Consider the following 12,882-nt stretch of genomic DNA (forward strand, 5'->3'; position numbering starts at 1 on the left):
ACTTATGCTAACTAACATATGTAGGCCTAAATCATATAGTCCCAGTAAAACAGTAATATAGAACAGTATAAATCAATATAAACATAATAATTATACAATATAAAGAAGGAGAAAAAGCAAAACAAATATAACTTGCTACCAAAATACAATGCTGAAGCTTATCCTATGTCTTAGCTCACTTATACTTAACTGTAGGGAACAGAGAGGGAAAGAAAAAGTCAGAAATGAATGGGGAAGGGGGGGGAATGCATTTTAAAAGGAAAAAAAAGAAAAACTGGAGGTTTTGCTACACCACTACTAACAATAAGGGCACCCCTTTCCCAGGCTCAGTGAGCTTTTGTTAGCCTTGTATAATATAACATTAAATAAGGCAGGTTCCCTCAGTTACTTTCAAAACACAATATCATGGCAATGGCACAATGTAAGCAAGACTGGACTCCCATCAACAAAATCATAGACCATACAACTCTTTCATTCTCCTTAAAAACAAGGGAGAATAAATGAACTATCATAGCATATCTAAAAATGTTTTACCAGATTAATTTTGTGTCTCTTGAGCGTACAGGCAACCCTCACTATTCACAGGGGATACTTTTCTGTGATCCCTGTGAATGGCGAAATCTGTGTATAGGGCACTGGATTCATGAAGGCAGTGCCCCTGGCAGCTGGGGGGGTGAGGGACAGCTCCAGCAGCAACAGCAGGAGCCCAGCGGCATCAAGCGTAGAGCTCCCAAGGAGCTCTGGTAAGTGTTTAAAGTGCATTTAAAATGTGGGTTGAAACTGCAAATGCTGAACCCACAAATACCAAGGGTTTCCTGTATTACTCTGTATATTCACGCTACTGCCGCCTTTCCTTCTGCCTCCAAATTCTGTTCTTTTATGACTGGGATTTATGGGGAAAATATGACCTGGTTAAGATTGCACAGCCCCTATAGAGCCTGACTTCTTCAGTGCTACAGGAAGGTGCTCATTGAGAACCAGTTTCCAGGAAGTCTCCACGTTTCATGTATGCCAGTGTGCATACCACTAATATGAATATGAGTAACAGCATTAATTTACACTTTTAGGTAATGTGTTTTATGTACCTAAGTATGTCTGATGATCAGTATTTATAAAGTATTTATGTACATGTATAGTATTTTAATGTAGTGATACCATATACTGTCCCCCCCAGGACAAGACTCACATGATATATTTCGTTGTGACTAAGTGAAGGATGATTTTAAAGACCTGCAAGCAAAAGATAGATTATTCTACTATACTTAGCATGCTTTAGCAACTAGCCTCTAGTAAACATATTTCAGAGAATAATTCTGCACTGTTAGGTTAGATAATCTCGCGGGCCTTTTCCATCTTTAAATTCTATAAGTCAGAAGCAATTTTTAAAACAAAATTATGCTTCTTTTCAGTGGAGAAAAAAATAATGTAACTATCAATGATCTCAGACCAGCAACTGATTATCATGCAAGGTAAGAATTTTTCTTCACCTTTTAAATGCCATGGAAATATTTTAGATTACATTTGAAAATATTTAATTGCATCTGTATATATAACAGCATGTCCATATTGACTAACATTTTCAGTCTGCCATCTGCCATCCTGTTCTTCTCTTGATGAGATCATGAAATAGCATGGTTGGACTGTTGATGCTGATAATCTTTGATGCCTTAATGTTTGTTGTCAGATCTATACTTAAACAGATTGACAACCTTGTTATCCATAAAAACAAGTGGTTTTTGGAGATAGTATGAGAAGGAAACCACATATAGAATAGTTTTATCTGACTATGGTCAAGGATAAAGTCCAGGCCCAGTAGGCAAGAAAAACCGGCCTGTTTTCCATTTTTACTGGGCATAGAAATTACAGTGTACTCTAACAACAGTACCATGCATGTGGCTTTATATAAAGCCCAACCTGCTGTAGCCGTGAACTGTCTCTACATATGCATTCACAATTGTTAACAAATTGGAAAGCAAAATGTAGTTGCAGATGCTTTTAGCTGGTTAAGGGCAATGAGGATAGACTCAGACTAGTCTTTTGGCAACATCAGTCAAGAACAATCTTAGAACCTGAGTTATTGCTGGTGTGCCAATAAATCATTTTAGGAGTCCCAGCTGAGGCTATTTAGTGTAGTTCAGTAGCCAACTGCATTGATACAGCTACCAAAAGGTGGGTCTATGAAGGTAACAGAACTGTATTGTCAGCCAGCTTACAAAGAACATTGCCAGTGTGTGTTGGTGATTAATAAAGCACCTAGCCAGCTGGAATATGAAAAGACTGACTTGAAAAGGCTGCTCTCAGGAAGGCCAGGTGAAAACAGGTATTTTCTGAGAGAGTATGACATCTCGTCAAAGTATATGGTGGCTCGGGGAGTATAGATTCAAAGAATATGAGACAGTTACAGATGCATTGAAGAAAATATTTAGTTATTGCCTCTACCATGATCAGAAGTAAAAACTTGAATCACAGCTATTCACAACAGGTTTGCCAACAGTTCCAAATAACCAGGGTCAAAAGCAGACTTGCCCATCCTGCAAATAGTGAGGGGAGTGGAGAGTATAAATGTCACCCTTGGTTTTATCCTGGGAGATTTAATGAAGACCAGCAAGACAGGCATACAAAGACATAGTTTGTCTTTGTATGTAACTCCATCAGCATTCAGTGGTCTGTTACCCTTCCAGTGGGATTATTCTTGGATACTGCAATCCCATGGTTCCTTGTAATTACATGTTCTAATGAATTCCTGAGCAAATACCAATGAAGTACCAATCCAGCAAGTACCAATGAATCCCTGAGAACCAGTGCAGGTAGGTGAGGCATCAGAGCCCTGTACTAGCAACCTGAGGATAGAATTCCAGAAGGTGAGGAATAGATGAGTCAGAAGTGAGCACGCCTGATACAAGTTGCCAGGAAAAAGAGAACTATAGGCCCATTCAGGAAGGATGGAAGATGTGACTATGCAACTGAAAAGCCAACCAGTAAAATTTAACACCAAATGTACTCCTTTTTGGAGAGAACCTTACTGGGCAATTAGGAAACCAAACAACTTAGGACACTGACAGATGTGGAACTCCTTGTTGTAACTCATGCTGTAACTCATGGTGCTTCACAGGAAGCGCTGTGAGTTACAGTGATCCTGCCAACCCAACAGATGTTTGCTTTTAGGTCCAGGGGATTGGGAGATTGAGCTCCAGTTTGGAGCAGCTGCATTTCTGTAGCCTCTCTTCCCTAGTCCCAACCCGCCCCCCCACCCAGCTTCAGTGCTGCCTTCAGGATGGGATGGGAAGAAGAGAGGGGAGGGTGCTCAGGCTGGGGCTTACATAACCTGTGCTGGAGGGTGGGGCAGGTGGATTAGACTCCAGTCCACTCCAGACCACCTGCCCCACCTTTCAGCACAAACTAGGCAAACCCCAGCCCTAGCTCCCTCCCCTCCCCTCCCCTCCCCTCCTCTCCCATCCTGAAGGCAGCACCAGAACTGGGAGGGGGGCAGGGACAGGACTAGGGAAGAGAGGCTGCAGACACACAGATGCTCCAAAATGGAGCTCAGTCCCCCAACCCCCTGGACCCAAAAGCAAACATCTGTTGGGTCAGCGGGATCACTGTCCCACAGGGATGGGATTAGGGAATGCACTTACAAAAGTTAATGAAGGCGTTCCATTTTGGAACCCTCACGTGTATTCCAATTGTTGCACGATTGGGCACTTTTAAAATGCTCTGCAGTCATGCACTTCTGTCAGGGCATGGCCATAGACAGCTTCAGGGGGCCAGTCACACAACAAAACATCACTTCTGTCAGCACCCTTAGTCATCTCAATAAAAAAGCAAGATCTCTTTCCCTCATAATGTTTTGAAACTCGATGCACCGTTTCATCTGCAGAAGTAGGAGGATAAACAGCAAGGAGATTCCACAGCCATCCTGGGTTCCACTGTTTGCAGTGAAAAACTGGTTAAGAAGAAGAAATTTCTCCAGACCCCAATGTATGGTAGTCTTCAACAACTAATCAGTTCACAGGGGGTGAGCTTGAAAGACATGCATTCTGTTCTTGTTGATGACCCTAGATCAGGGGTTCCCAACAGGGGCTCCCAACAGGGAGGCAAAGGAGGGTTTTTTCAGTATAAAAAAGGGTTGGCTGCCTGCCCACATATGCTGGTCACTGCTAGTCTGCAGTTTGCAAGTCCGCAGCATAAAAAGGTTGGGAACCTCCGCCCTAGATCCAGTCAAAAGTAGCATCCTTGTAGATGAATACAAAAACTGATCAGGCAGACAGTACAAAAACCTGCATAGGTAGCAGATCAATGGGATTTTTAGGAGTTACAGCAATAATAAAACTTTGGGTACAGATGAAAGGGAGGCAGTGGTCAAGTTCAATGTAGATAGCCCCTCTGCCAGCAGGTAGTCCTGTATCTTTCATCTTAATGTTACATTATCTTGTTTTATATTATTTATCTCTAGGAGTCAGTTCCTTCCGACCTCTGTGTGCTAAAGTTGTAGTGTTATGTTCTACCATTTGTTTTCTCTAAGAAACTTTTGAAATACTATACCTGATATTTTTGTTTTGAAGAAATTATAACAATTGATGGTATCTTAACATATTTTATATATCTGATATTTTAGATATTGCATAAGCCTCAATATAATTCTTCATATCTTTTTAAAATAGTTTTTACTTTATTTACAGTTAAAGCATATGTATAGAATCTGTAATTAATTTGCTTATAACCAAAGTATAAAAGTTAACTGAGAAACGTTGGTGTATGTTTGGGGAGGAAGGCTATTATCATTTTATTTGGTATATGTACATTAGAGAATTTTGGGTTTGGGCTGTTGTTTGTTTTTAATGCAATAGTCACCATCAGTCATCATTTACAAGTGCTTATGAAATGTTGTTATCCAAGGTACTGCATTTGTTACTTTATCTAGATACAGGGACTAATGCATAATGTATAATTATGTAGACAATAAATGGTGACTGACAGGAACTAGTGCATATCCAAAACAATGTACTATGTTTGCCCCTTGCATGACCAGGGGCGGATCCAGAGTGGGTACAGTGGTGATCACACCCACCTTTCAGACCATGCTACAGGAGTACAGCCAGGGACTTTCTGAGTCCCCAAAGCAGGTAAGAGCCCACCTTTCTCGACACCCTCTCCCCTTCCCCTCTGTGTTCAGGAGCATCTCCCCTCTCTGACCATTCTGCCCCTTGCCCTCTCTACTGATGCCTTTGGGTATAGGAAGAGGAGACCTGCCTACTGCTGCTGTCCCCAGCTGAGCCTGGCTCTCCACTCAGCCTTCCCTCACACAGAGAGGGTAAGGGGGAAATGGGCAAAGAGGGGAGATGCCGCTGAGCACAGAGGGAAAAGGAGAGGGTGCCAAGAGCTGTGGGGTGAGAGAGATTCTTACCTGATTCCTAAAAAGTCTCCAACTGCTTCCATGCTGTTGTCTACCTAGTAACAATTGAGGCTGGGCACGGGGGGGTGCATCCATTCCTGCAACACTGCTCATATACCCCCTTTTTCAGAATCCTGGATCCGCCTATGAGCATTACTTTTATTAGTCAGAGTATTTTTAGATGTTACTTTTAACAGCAATACTTTAGAGAAAGGGAGAATTGGTTTTTTTGCTTTTATTTGTATCTTTAAATAATTCTACAGTTCTACAGAAAGTATTATTCAGATTCTGAAGCAAAACATCAAACTGTTTTACTACTCTAGAGTTCAAGCAGAAAGCAACTGCATAAAGGGAAACCCTTCTGAAGCAGAGAGTTTTACCACAATGAGCTGTGAACCTGATATTCCAAATCCTCCAAGGATAACAAATCGGACCAAAAATTCTCTTACTCTTCAGTGGAAGGTAAGGTTTGTTTTATATGTACTTTCAAAGAGATTTACAGAGCCACTCAATAACTTTTCAGTTAATTAGCTTTTTCCAACAAAAACATTTAAATGAAACCAAAACATGTTGTAGAAATATATCTCTTTCAACAAAATTTTCATGGGAAAGTTTTCTGAGGTCCAGGATAGAATTTCTTTTCAAAAAGAGAAGTAGCCTTACCACAGTATAGCAAAGAGCCTGTTGATATAAGATACTAGACTGAAAACTGAGACAGAGGTTCAAGTCCCTGCTCCCTAGGCCACAGGTAAATGTCCAAATCCAGTGGTACCTAAACCAGGGTTTGTGGGCATCATGTTGCCTGTGAGTTTCCAACAGTGCATGTAGCAAGAAATAAAAAATTTAAACGGAGTCCTTTACTACTAGCATCTAGGTTGAGAGAAAGAACAAAGCATAATGTTGCCTGTGGCATGTTACTTGCTTAACATCATTACCAGTGATCCTGGTTTTCTCTGATAAAAAATTGCAAATTCTCTGATAAAACCCCAAAATCTGTGACTAAAATGAAAGGCCCCTCACTCCCCCCACAACAACCCCTGGGCCCTACTGGTGCCCCTCACTCAACCTCCTACAGCCCCGTAGCCCTGCTCGTGCCCCTCAACCCCACCCACAGACCCCTGCCACCCCCAGCCCTGCCAGAGGGGACCTTGGCTGCCAGGGCTACAGGGCCAGGGACCCAGGTCCACAGCCCCCCGCCCCTGGCAGGAGGCAGCGGCTGCTGCAGTGAAATGGAGCCCAGTTTCCCCTCCCACTGCTGCCTGCCTGCTGCGGGCTTGGACAGGTAGGGTCAGCTCCCTGCCACTGCATACACTTCCAGAGGGGCAAGGGGGACATGTCCCCCCCCGGATCTGTACAAGGGGAGGGGGATGCAGGCTGTCCACTGCAGGCTTGAGCTCCTCACCCTGCTGCCTTCCCCCAGGGCCTCTGTAGCCCAGTAGGTGGGACCTGGCGCTTCAGGGCAGAACAGGGCCATACAGGAAAGCTGCTTGCTGCTACAAGCCCCACACTGCCCTGGCAATGCATCCCCTGTGCGAGTGGCAGCAGTGAGGGAACAACCCCACACTGCCGCCTCTGCTACAGCCCATACCCACCCTTGCCCCCATCCTTCGCACAGATCTGGGGGCATGGGTCCTCCCCCAGCTCCCCTGGAAGTCCCCCCACCCCCTGAATGAGCTGCCTGTGGCCCCATCCCACTCCCTGCCGAGGCCCTGCAGGCACACATTGTGGCCCCAGACCCCAACCCCACATACTATCCAGCTGGGCAGCAACCCCAGCCCTGTCCTGCCCAATTCCTTCCATATGGGACCCTCAGTCCGCCCTCCTTACCTGCCAGAGCTGCTCTCCAGGCTGCCTGGTGGCCATGTGCATATACATTCACACCATGCTCCCTGCCTGCCCACCCTCCCCTGGTTCTCCCCAGCCCCTTGCAGGCTGGAACTCTGCCAGCCTGCAGAGAGCTGTTTGCAAAACTGCAAAGTCTGCAAGTTTCTCTGGTAAAATGAAAAATCCATATTTGCCTCCAGCAAAGGGTAAAATCCATGGTTTTCTCCATTTTTCTGTGGGAAACAGAAAACCTGGATCTGTGATCATTACTCATAGGACAGAGGGGATTGGGACCCATTGCCTTAATCGCTGGACTACAGTTAGTACTCTTCTGTCCCCCACCCCACCTTTGATGTATGTTTACCATATTTACTCAAATTCAAGGTGAGGTTCCCCCCCCATTCAACATGGGGGGAAGCCCCTTATCTTGGATTCAAGTATAAATGGGAAGGCAGGTGGCTGCCCTGGCTCTGGCTCTGGCCTGGGGTCAGAGCTGTAGTTGCTGGCCCACACAGCCTCTGCTTCCCTCGTCACCTCTTCCCCCAGTTTCTTCTTCCCACTCCATCCCCTGCCACTCCATCATGTTTCTGGTTTCAACACAGGTAAAAAGCACAGGTTCCCAACCCCCCAACTGGCCATGCATTAGTGGTAGCAGCAGTTCTTGCTCCACCTTCAGCTCCAGCTCTGACCCAGGGCTGGAGCTGCTGCCACTGCAACCACTGCTGCGTGGCCAGAGCAACAACGTAGTCCATGCCCAGGTCAGGAGCAGTGATTGAGAGTAAGTGGTGTGGAGGTAGGCAGGAGGGGCTGGGAGCGAAGGGCAAGCAGGAAGAGGCAGGCACCAAGGGATGGTAGCACCTTGAGAAGAGGGGGCAAGTGCCAGGGGCAAGGTACAGGGGAAGGTGCAGTCACTGTGGGTAGGGGGCAGGCGCCAAGGCATGCATGCCCCAAGGGAGAGCAGGCAGTGGGGGAGCCAAGCAGTAAGGGAGACAGGTAGCAAGGGGGGGGGTTAAGCCACTTGACTCCCTCCACTGCCTGCCCTCCTGCCACTGCTTGTCCCACTGCAGCAGTGGGAGGGACAAATTAAAATGACTCCAATAATTTGATTCTAGACATGGAAAATTATAACAAATTTATAAATGTTCCATGTTTACAATCTAATTATTGAGAATAATTTTAAATTTGAAGTTGTCTTGTATTTGCGTAATCATTTAAGCAAAGTAGAACAGGTTCATGTGGAGAGTATGTGAATAGGACAGAACCCTAGTCTAGTTCATCGAGAAGCCAACCTTTTAGGCAGGTTTACCATGAATTAGTCCTGCACTTTCCTGTGTACCACTTCAATCCCTTTCCCCTGGCCAATTTGCTCTGCTTTCTGCTCTATGGTCCCTACCCAATCTGCTGCTCTCCTTTCTTCTTCCTGCCCTATCTGCCACTGTGCTGATTGTCCTCTCCCTGATCTGCCACGTGCCCCACACACTGTCTGTCTGCCCATAACATGTGTAACACTTGACTGCAAATTGACCAACCCTGTTATATTTCCTCAGAAAATTTCACTGAATGTCCACTAGATGGAAACAGATGAGATGAACATATTAGTGTTGCACAGAACACCAAACAGTCACATGAGAGAACATCTCTGACTTTAGTTTGATAGGAGCAAGAGACCTGTGAAGGAAGGGCTCAAGCCAGTAGCCAGTGTCCTCTGGTGATCTTGTCTCCCTGTTTATGGCAATCTAATGTTCTTGTTTTCCTGTTCCAGGCATCTTGTGACAATGGTTCTAAAATCCACAGTTACCTTTTGGAATGGGATGAGGTAATCAGCAAATTTACACTACTATTTATATTTTTTAACTTCAATTTTCAAAAACCCTACATGTAATTGTGCACATAGGCAAATACAGGTTTTTGAAAAGGGGGGTGCTGCAGATGTGACTGGCACTGCAGCAGTGACTTCAACCCCCCTGGTTCTCAGGATCTCACAGTAGTCTGGGAGGCCACCAGCTTGAGCGGTTACATCAGGCATTGCATGATGTTCAGGTTGGAAGACATGCTGACAGCTTCCACTTCCCCATGGCCCCAGATACTTGGATTACCTGCAAAGTCCAAGGGTGAGGTGCAGTTGGAGCTCCCCAGCCAGTGGAGGACAGAGCAGGGACCAGGCACAGAAAGGGGGGACCCACCTGCCCCTGTCCATGGTTGACCTGGGGCAGGGATAGTCCCAGAGCAGCTCCTGGCACACAAGAGCTGGAGGGTGCAGAGCATGGCAACTTAAGAGTACAGTGTTTGGGCAGAGATGGCAGTGGCAACATGGGTTCCCCCTTCCTGTGCCTGCTTCTGGGTCAAGAGAGGAACCATCTGCTACTGCTTCTGTCCCTGCAGCCACTCCCCACAGCACTTGGCTGACATGGGGTAGGAGCACTGGTGACATGTAGGGGGTGCACCTGCACCCCCTGAATCATAGAATCATAGAAGTAGGGTCAGAAGGGACCTTGTAGATCTTCAAGTCTGACCCCCTGCCTGGGCAGGAGAAGAAACTGGGCTCAAATGATTCCAGCCAGGTAGGCATCAAGCCTCCTCTTAAAGAGCCCCAGGGTAGGAGCCAGCACCACTTCCCTTGGAAGCTGGTTCCAGATCCTAGCCGCCCTAACTGTGAAGTAGTTCTTACGGATGTCTAATCTAAACCTACTGAGATTTCCTGGGGGCCAGGTCGTGGGGCAACTGGAGCCTGGTGGCTCCTGCTGCTGCACGCACTGCAGGGAAGCCAGTTCATCCAACCCCTTGGCTCCAATGCGCCATGGCCCTAGACAAGCCACTGAGCTCTGATTGCCCCACAACCTGGCCCGGTCGGGGCCCTATTTATGGTGAATGGAGCCCCAATCGGGTTGGGTCATGGGACAAGTGCAACCCAGTGGCTCCTGCAGAGTTGCAGCGCTGGGGAATAAAAGGGGGCACATGCCTCCCCCCCCAGTCTTTGCACAGGGCAAGGGCAGACTGCAGCTGTGAGGCGAGGTGGGCTCTGCATGCTCTGTGCCTCGCTGCAGCCTTTGAAAGCAGCATGGCACAGCACCATGTACCTCCCTGCCAGGCCCACCCATCAGCGGGACACGCATGGCAGCACAGTGTGGGGAGGCAGCCAGGGCCAGTGCAAGGCTAGGGGGCGGTGGACACCAGTGCCAGTGCTGGGCAGTGACCCCTGGCAAGTGGAAGGGGCAGCCGCATGGGTGCAGTGGACCCTGGCTCTAAGCCCAATCCTTGCCTGTTGCCAACCCCAGCCTCACCCCCTGCCCCCCACATGGCCCTTTCCTCTCCCCCCACCCCTCCCCCTGCAGACTTTTGCATGGGAGGGGTGGAGGATGCGTACATGCTCAGCTGTCCCCCAATTTTTTTTCTCCCTCCACCCCCAGGGCCCGGTCAGTGATCAGCTGCTGAGGTGCCCCCTCCCCACCCCTGTTTGGTGATTGGCTATTGGTACCAACCCCCAATATTAGGAGGCATCAGTCACCCATGGGTAGGAGTAGCCCTGAGGTTACCCCTATCCCCAAGTTGGCTGAGGACAGCAATGGACAGCTCCCCCCTTCATACACCTGCTTACCTGTCCCTATCCCCTCCCTCCTACCTCCACCCCCCATGATCTGAGCTCAGTACCTGCTGTCCAGATTCTGGAGGCAACCCAAGTATCTGGGGTCACAGGGAAGTGGAACTGCTAGTGTGTCTTCAAAAAAGCTCACCATTTTACGTAGTAGAAGCAGGGAGGATGATGACCACACCACAATGCCCCCCCTGGATCCACCCCTGGTTGTGCGCACACATTCAGATGAAAATTATGACTTATCTTTGAGGCTGGTGTTGGTAATAAACACTTTTCAGAAGATGTGTAAAACCAGAGATATATTTCCCAAAATTTATTTGCTGTATCTAAAATTGCCATATCATCAGATGGCTCTTAAAATTACTTTGAGTCATTACTGTGAGATTTTTTTCTTTCTTGTGATTAGATACTTCCCCTGAGAGATTTGTGAATGAAGGCTTGTCCCAAGTCTCCTCCTTTTTTGTGCAAGGCTGGCTCAGCTGCTCCCAGGGAAACATCTTCCAAATCACTTACGTGTAGCTTAGCCAGGAAAGAAATAGGTGTGCTGCAGTGGTTGCACGCACAGTCTCCCCCTCCAGCCCTGTGGAGCTGAGGAATGAAAGATGATAGCATTTTCAGTTCAGCATTCATAACAATTTCAGTATAACAGCTACCTCTTTGAAGCATATTTGGCTTTCTTAGTGTAATTGAATGAACTTTCTTCAAGATCATACACAATGTTTTAATTGATATACATTCTTGATTAATTAACAGGCTAAACAGTGCAATTAATATCATTATTTCTTTTAGGGAAAAGGAAATGGAGAGTTTTCTCAGTGTTACTATGGCCAGCAGAAGCAGTATAGGATTACAAAATTATCACCTGCAATGGGGTACACCTTTAGACTAGCAGCCAAAAATGACATGGGCATGAGGTGAGTTGTATACATAAGCATGCATATGCAGCACACATTTATTTTGCAACAACATATGATAGCATGTTCTCGTTATGGAATAGCAGCCATATGCCCAAATGGAATTGCAAGGTGGTAGATATACCACTGAATGATCTTAAACTGTTTGGCATTCATTACAGATAGGTAATTTATACTGCTATTTTAAGCAGTATAAATGGGAAGTATGTGCTATGATATTGATTGGGTAAACCAGTGGTTCTTAAACTTTTTTGTACCATGACCCATTTGTAAACATCAAAGGTCAGTGTCCCTCACATCCGACCACTGTCCCTCACCCCCAGGTCCTAGCCCCCCAGTGTGAGGAATGGAGGGTGGGGGGGAGCACGTGGCCCCTTGCAGGCTGGAACTCTGCTGGTGTGTGCAAGGGAAAAGCCATGGTTCCCCACGTTTTTCTCCTTTAAAGGAGAATCCGTTTTTAAAGTTCAGGACCTTCTCATATATTCTTGCGATCCACTTTTGGGTCAAGAGCCACAGGTTGAGAAATGCTGGTATAGCACACACCCCTCACAAAATCCCACTTGTTGCTCCACCCTCTGACTGCACAGACTTTCAAAGAATTGATGTGATTTTTTTGCAGCTCAAAGGAAGCCACTGGTAGTGTTTGAGTGTCAAGTGAACGTGAAAACCGCTAGTACATCAATGGCCAGTCCCAACCCAGTGCCCCTCACTCCCACCCCACTACCCTCAGGCCACAGCCACACAGTGTGTAGGGGGGAAGGGGAACCAAGAACCCCTTTGTAGGCTTGAACTCTGCCAGCCTACAAGGGAAAAGCCATGGCTTCCCACTTTTTTCTACTTTAAAGAAGAATCCATTTTTAAAGTTTGTTGATCCATTTTTTAAGTTTGTTTGGGACCTTTTCATATATTCTTCTGATCCACTTTTGGGTCATGACCCATGGGTTGAGAAACGCTGTGGTAAAGTACATAAATGTGCAAGTGTTCTAGACACTTACTCTTGTGCAGCAGTTGCTGAGCAGCAGCAGAACAATTGCATGGCCTGTTTTATTAAAAAATATGTACTTTTATAAGGCACCAAGCTTTCCTAGGAAAATGAAAGCTGTATTCAGAATTTGTGTTGTCTGTAAGTTACACACACTGAGATACTGTTTATGCATATA

General features: G+C 46.4%; 1 protein-coding gene across 4 annotated transcripts in view; it reads left to right on the top strand.

The window, feature by feature from the left end:
- Window positions 1-12,882, top strand: part of FNDC3A (fibronectin type III domain containing 3A) — a 222,177-nt gene that overhangs the window by 175,445 nt on the left and 33,850 nt on the right. For all 4 annotated transcript variants that reach the window (XM_019529944.1, XM_019529943.1, XM_019529945.1 and 1 more), the window contains 4 exons: window positions 1,410-1,469; window positions 5,716-5,854; window positions 8,979-9,032; window positions 11,598-11,722. In XM_019529944.1, the coding sequence (XP_019385489.1) occupies window positions 1,410-1,469; window positions 5,716-5,854; window positions 8,979-9,032; window positions 11,598-11,722 (378 nt within the window). The remainder of the gene's footprint in view (window positions 1-1,409; window positions 1,470-5,715; window positions 5,855-8,978; window positions 9,033-11,597; window positions 11,723-12,882) is intronic.

Source organism: Crocodylus porosus, unplaced genomic scaffold (assembly GCF_001723895.1).
Source record: "Crocodylus porosus isolate Cpor-Errol unplaced genomic scaffold, CroPor_comp1, whole genome shotgun sequence".
NCBI classification, from domain to species: Eukaryota; Metazoa; Chordata; order Crocodylia; family Crocodylidae; genus Crocodylus; species Crocodylus porosus.